Source organism: Phoxinus phoxinus (genome assembly GCF_949152265.1).
Source record: "Phoxinus phoxinus genome assembly, chromosome: 20".
NCBI classification, from domain to species: Eukaryota; Metazoa; Chordata; class Actinopteri; order Cypriniformes; family Leuciscidae; genus Phoxinus; species Phoxinus phoxinus.
In genome coordinates, this window is record NC_136895.1 from 10,920,396 (window position 1) to 10,927,644 (window position 7,249).

The window sequence follows — 7,249 nt, forward strand, 5'->3', positions numbered from 1 at the left end:
AAGGATTTTGGATATTGCCATATTCACATTATATATATATATATGAAATAATACAATATATATCTGAGATAATACAATATCTGACCAAAATGTTTCCAAAATCACCATTAAATACTTGAAAAGCAAAATTATATAAAAAATATATACACATTTATTCAAATGTATTTTTTATATAAATTTGGCATTTACTTATGAAAATTTGGGCATTTACTTTATACTCATTGCAAATGACTTTTGAAATTTGGCTGCATAGTTATTTATTCTTTTACATATTGTCTTTTTATCGTGCATTGGCTGTTTTACGCTCTACATATAATCATCAGTCATTGAATACCCCATATCAGAACTACTTCAAACAAGTAAACGTCTCGTCATTTGTGGAATGTGTGTGTTTTCTGGGGTGTGCTGGAGTGGGAAGGTGAGGCAGGAAAGAGTGAGGGGTCTGGAATGCAGTGTGTGTGTGTGTGTGTGTGTGTGTGTGTGTGTGTGTGTGTGTGTGTGTGTGTGTGTGTGTGTGTGTGTGTGTGTGTGTGTGTGTGTGTGTGTGTGTGTGTGTGTGTGTGTGTGTGTGTGTGTGCATGTGGATAATGGTAATATTTACATGAATGGGCCGTGTATAGTCCCTCACAGGCACAATAGCAGTGACCTTGAGCCCAGTCCAGCTCTAAGTTTACAGAAGGGACACAAACACAAGGCTACACTATTGTTCCCTACACCAGAATCGTCTGTGTCTGTATGTGTGTGTGCATTTTAGCCAGCTCTAACAATGTTCTGACCCTTACTACGAGGACTATAATACCAGTCACTCATTACACTCACTACAATAGATTGACAGGCCTTGATCAGATTTACGGGAAGATGTCAGGACAGTGGACTCAAGAGGATTCAAATGGCAACTCCAGGTCTTTAGTATGAGACATACAGAGAGACAAAGCACAGTTGCGCAACTGAAATGCAGGTTTGCTGTCATATGTACAGGTTCACATTGCAACAAACAGCGTATGTATAGTGTAATATGAAAAAAGCGGACTGTGATTGGTCACTTCACTACTGTCTGATGTAACTAGGTGAAAATATGTCCTTAGTCCTTCATCCTGATAAAGATGAAAAAAAAAACACTGAAATTCAAAAATACAAGAAAAGGAGAGAGGAAAAAAAAGAGAAAATAAACCATATACAAGTAATATTTTGAAAATATCTAGATCTGTACATTCCTAGACCAGACGTAAGGCCTGATCACATCAAGAACAATAACTATATAGATAACTATAAGATAACTAAAGTCAACCAACTACTCAAATTGCTGAGCGATGTTTCATATTTTTTGATCACTCCTTGGTTTCGTCTTTCATTTTCAGAGGAAGACGATGAGATACCCCAGAATGAGATGCACTCTAACGGAACACACAAACGTCTTCCCAGAAGCCTCAGTGAGTCTCCTAGCATTCCCTCCCTTCCTCTCTTTGTCTCTTTTCCACACTCCCGTCTCTTCATCTTTGTCCTCTTGCAGAATTTCAATGTATTTCCAGTCTGTGGCGATTATTTTCAGACACTGTGGCATCTCCATTCCACAATGGTGTTGTGGCTTTGTTGTGTGTTTGTGCGAGTGTGTGAGATGTGCGTATGTGAGCCTGGAGTCTGCTGTTGCGTCTCCATGATTGATTCTGTCTCGCCACATGTCCTTAGGTCACCCTCAAACACACACACACACAAGTTTCAAAGCTCAATTTGACCACCCACGCTTCTTTCGCACATGCACTCGATCTATTTCTCTCTCTCTGAGTGCTCACTTTCAGTCAAGTGCGCCTTGAATCTGTCCACACAAACACACTCTGACAGAGCTGAGGGTGAATTATAGTGCGTGTCTGTAGTCTTGTTAGTCTGGTTTGTCTAACTTCCATGCAGGTTGGCTTCTGCAATGTGGGAATGATAGAGAGTATAAACGTTAAATCAACCAGTGTCTTTTCTCTCTCTCTCTCACAGGTGTTCAGGTGGCCCAGCAGGCCATGTGCAAGGTGAGGACAGAAGTTATGGAAGTGACCCGTGCGATGCTGGACCGGCGGAACGCCAACTTCATGTTATGGCCTCCGTGTGTGGAAGTGCAGCGCTGTTCAGGCTGCTGTAACACACGCACTGTACAATGCGTGCCAGTCATCATTGAAACACGAAATTTACAGGTATTCGTTTACAGTTGTAATGACTTTTTAGCCCTTTCTGAACAACAGCAACGTATTCTAAAATATATTATAAGGCACTATAATAATGCCTTAAAATATTTATTTTGGCAAAATTCGATCTGTGAAAAAATTCATCCAACAAGATGGTGGTCAAGAGTTAAGAGATATCTTAAAAGTCCCCCTGTAGTCAATAATTGCATCCCTTAAAACTCATCTTTGATCACCAAAATGACATAGCTTGACTGTAACTCTACACCCTTGCTTCATTTAGTATACGCGGTTCTGTGAATATGCAAATGAGCCCCGCCTCCACTCACTCACTCAGCTCAGAGATCCACTTGTTGACGATCACACGTTGATCTGATTGGTTACAAGGTAGTTTGTGACGTCAGAAACACCAGCGATTTCAAACCGTGTTTTTGAGACCGTCTTTGGTTCACTGCAGTTTTAAGGAGAAAATACTCAGCAATGGTGTCGACTTATGAATTTACACATGGTTTGTCTTAAAGCACATTCAAATCACCATATAGACATTTAAACAACATTAAAAGCTTGAATTTCACCACAGGGGACTTTAAAACTAAAAATGTACTAATATTTCATTCAATACCTTAAAATGTCAATTAAAAAGACTATTTACAAATGTAGTATCTTACCCAGTATTTGTGTGTACTACATTTGTATACTTATTCGTGTGTCACTCTGTTAGTGTAGCAACATGCTTACATAAAAATGGTTAAATCTAATTACAAATACACAATTTTACCCCAATATTGTGTTTTTTTTATGCTCATTAGTGTATTATATTTTTAGCTTGTTAACATGAAAATATATGTCTAATTAGAAATACGCTATTTACCCAAAATGTATGTTTTTATGCCATGTAATAAGCGCGGACAGATGACAGATTGACAGATCAATGACAGATGCTTTGCTAAAGCTGTGCTGGGACGGATTAAACTACGGCGGGTCATCATAAAATCAGAAATAGACATTTGATATAGAGTGCAATAAAGCATAATCAATCAATTTACAAAGGCTATTATTCAACTGTATGTGATTAAGGTCTTTGACGCAAATAGTGTTTTAATCTATAGTTTGCATAAACTACTTGCAAAGTTTTACTAACCTTTACATACAAACTTTTACTAGTGTAACCTTTACTAGTCGATTCATGTGAGATATCAACCACGAGCCACAATATGCGCGATGAAACAATAGATGGCAGTAAAGCACAATTTTAGTTTGTAATCTAATAAGAAGATGACGTTGTGCTGCTTCAATCCATTGCGCAAAATAAAGTGTAGCTTTTGGTCGCGATAAATCGCTACTTGCTGTAAAAAGTAGTTAGTCACTGGAAAAGCTACACTGTTTTAAAAGCCACTGAGCTACTGAAAATGTTAGTTAGTAGCGTCGCTACTTGTAGTTAGCAACTCCCCAACACTGTAATTAGTGTATCACATTTTTAGCTTAGCAACATGCTAACATGAAAATAGTGGAGTCTAATTAGAAATGGACTATTTTACCCCACATTTATACTGTGTATTTTTATGCAAATTAGTGTTTCACATCGTTAGCTTAGCAACATGCTAACATAAAAATAGTTAAATCTAACTAGAAATGTAACAGTGTTCTTGTGTTCAGAAATGAATGGATAGCATTATTTTGATATCTCTTTTTGTTTGTTTAGATGACGAAAATCCAGTATATCAACCGACAAGCAGTCTATGATAAGGTTGTCATACCCGTGGAGGACCATGTGACTTGTAGCTGTCAATTACGCGTTTCTGCCCTCAGCCCACGGCTCCAGACCACACCTCTTCCTCCGCCCAGACTCCACCCTAAAGTAACGCAACCAAAGACCCAATCAAAAGAGGAACTACATCGCCATGACGAACTTAAACATAATCAAAGGCTCCATTTGGAGGATAAAGAGAGTCAGGAACTACAATTGCAGTCCAAAAACACCGTCACACACACACAGGGCTACCGACAAAGCCCATACCAACATACACTCACACACACAGCAGTTTATGTGAGCGGAGGAGATGTTCCCACCAGACAAACCACATTAGGAGATCCACACATGATGAGTGACGCAACACAAACTGAGGAGGTGAAATCTGAACACAGTGGCGACAGCATGGCGAAAAAGACGCAACAGCATTACGACAAACATCTGCAAGAGGATCAACAGCCAGAACCACAGCAACCACAGGATAAAACGACACCACAGCAACCAAAATACAATGCTTCCCACAATCCCGTCCAATCAGGGCACAGCATGCCACACAGTAGCCAATTAGACACTTTTAGTCGCACTTACAGCCACGTTGAGGTGATCGGCCAATCCAGTGGCTTATCTGAAGTGCTAAGTCATCACTCTGACCAATCAGAAGTTAGAAAACATCACCACCACCTCCACCACCAATCAGAAGCAAATAATCAAAATATGCAGGAAAGGGAGCAGCACCCAGAAACACAACATCATCTTCGTCACCAAAACCACCGGCACCATCACCAACATACAACGCAAGCAGTTAGCCAACAACAGACAAGCACACAAAAAACAGGTCAGTGTCTAGATTGTCTATTGAGTCATTGTGTGTGTGTGTGTGTGTGTGTGTGTGTGTGCGCGTGTGTGTACACATTGTGCTGTGATTAGTAACTTATGCTTCCTGTTATTCTTTCCATTTCTTTAACGTCAGAGGTAGCATATAAAGTCAAGGGTCAACAAAGTAATGTGATGCTAATATTATGATGGCTACCATGAGGTTAATGTTTCATCGCTGATCCTAAATCCCTCCTAACGCATTCCATTTGTCTTCTGTTTTCTTCATTATCCCATAGTGCCGGACACTCCTCCCACCACCCCCTCCGCCCCACAGACTCCGCCCCCTCTCCAGCCCCCGCGGAAGCGACGGCGGAAACATCGGAAGAGGATGAGCAAGGCCTCCATGAGAGCGATGATAATGTAATGCTAATATTATAGTATGGTTATTGAAACATACTAATAAGCAATGATTTGCAGCTGAATTGTGCCATTTCTGCGAGGGTTTTAGACCTCGTTGGATGAGAACACTCAATAGATTGCAATTCAGATTGATGACGTTAGTGGTGCGGAAATGACACACTGCAGATTTTCCCAAACTTTTATATTTTAAAGTGAAATCTAATCAATCTAATTCATCTCTATCCTCTAACAGGGTCATGTCCTGAAGAAGACCAAAGACTCTGAATTGCTGCCAAAGTCCCAGGAGCTGAGAGTCAGGGTGGAGACACACAGGATATAGCAGAGACACACTGGAAACCTTTTTATAATAACTGGAAATGTCTTTGATCTTTGCCAAATAAGCTCCCATGAACTACATTTCCCATCAGCCATTGCAGTCGTAGCAGGCCACCAGTTCGGCGATCTTCGCACTACGGGAGCTGGCCGTACTCAGGATATCCTGTAAGCATGGACTTAAAAGGGATTCCATACAGACACAAACACAGCCTGCCAAATAGCGAGACCGTATTTAAAACACGACACAATTACGGTCTTCCAGATACGCTTCATTCAGCTCAACAACTGCCAAATGCGGTGCAATATTGACTTGAACCACTGGTTGGGGCCAAGGATCTGGCTCAAATCAGTGATTGGCTACTTGGGGAAAGTCAAAGTAGCCTTCAATTGCCAATGAATGATGTAGACCCACTGGTGGTTGGGTTGGAAAACAACTGTGGACTATTTATCCACTGGAGGAACTGCTGGAATAGCAAATGGAAGAAGTTGAAACTGGAATATATGCGAGGACTTTGAATTTGGACTCTCAAAGAGCAAAACAACTGGGGGAAAAAAAGCTCAGGACTTCCAGAAAAGTATAAAATACAAATAACTTTTACAAATTCATCTCAAAACGTATAATCTGTACATTTTTCAAGCTACTTAAACACTCCGAGTTTATTAAATGGCAAAATATCAGCTGGCTAGATATGAAATCGAGGAGTAAAAGCACTTACAAAGCAGTTTTTTGAACATGTATCATGGTAATATGATGGTATTTATTGAAGTACTTTGGAGTACCATATATATATACCATGGTATATGAATATGGTAATCTATCTGATACCATGGTACCGCCTCAGTACTTTCTTGTAAGGATCTCTCAGTATCATGCACAATATTTATTAGTGCAAAAACACTGGAATATCGTACACTGGAGATTATCCAATATTAAGTGCTGAAAGCACAAATGTTCGCATGTTGGTAGATGCACGGTCAAATAGTTCCTAATTCAATATTTATATGAAAACAAGAAGATTGTGTTTAGCCGTAATGAGGTTACAGTGAAATACTCCCATCCTGTAGGGGGCGGTATGGAGTGCTCTGTCATTTTATGCCTGCTGTTCCCCGATGTTCGTCTGTGCATTCAACTGCTTCTGGAATCTTGTAAAGCTATAAAATAACTGTTTGTAAATGATGAATTTCTCTTCTTGCTTTTTACGTAACTTATTTATAAAAGGTATAAAAGAGTAATTAATTGTTATTTGTTTTGATGGAAATTATTGTTAATGTAATAATAATATTTTAATATAAATATAAAAAGTGTTAAATTTATCATTGGTTTGATGTTTTTTATAGCATTTTGTGAACGGCAGAATATTCATTCAGAAACCTATGGTTTCGTAAAGTTGACTTGAAATCAAAATTGACCCTATTTACTTTGTTAGCGAACATTACTTTCCTAGTGGTAAACAATTCATTAGTGCAAGTCAATCCACAAAAAAAATAAAAAAAAATAATGGAACGCCTACTTTTCTAGATTCAATCAATATCAAATGAGACAAAAAACAAGCCACGCCCTCTATTTTACTCATTTAATATTGTTTCACTCAATATTGTTTCACTATTGACAGAAAATGTCACAAAACTGAAGTAAAGTCGGTCACAACATCCAGTTCACGCGGACTTTAAGGGGCATTTGTCTTCCAGTGAAAAAACAAAACATTGAATACTTTTTAGAGCCTGGCTGTTTGGATAAAAGTGTATTTTATTAGACAAAGTTGATGAGCAGTGCTTCTCAGAA

At 39.1% G+C, this 7,249-nt stretch overlaps 1 protein-coding gene across 4 annotated transcripts in view; it reads left to right on the top strand.

Annotated features, from left to right (window-relative positions):
* pdgfba (platelet-derived growth factor beta polypeptide a) overlaps nucleotides 1-6,780 on the top strand; it is a gene marked incomplete at its 3' end in the record, with an annotated part of 112,423 nt that extends 105,643 nt beyond the window's left edge. For 3 of the 4 annotated variants that reach the window (XM_079592362.1, XM_079592360.1, XM_079592363.1), the window contains exons 3-7: nucleotides 1,359-1,430; nucleotides 1,984-2,177; nucleotides 3,868-4,750; nucleotides 5,028-5,151; nucleotides 5,384-6,780. In XM_079592362.1, coding sequence (XP_079448488.1) covers nucleotides 1,359-1,430; nucleotides 1,984-2,177; nucleotides 3,868-4,750; nucleotides 5,028-5,151; nucleotides 5,384-5,396 — 1,286 coding nt within the window. Of the gene's footprint in view, nucleotides 1-1,358; nucleotides 1,431-1,983; nucleotides 2,178-3,867; nucleotides 4,751-5,027; nucleotides 5,156-5,383 lie in introns of those variants that run through there. The other variant, XM_079592361.1, reaches the window with a different exon arrangement.
* Between the last annotated feature and the right edge of the window lie 469 nt (nucleotides 6,781-7,249).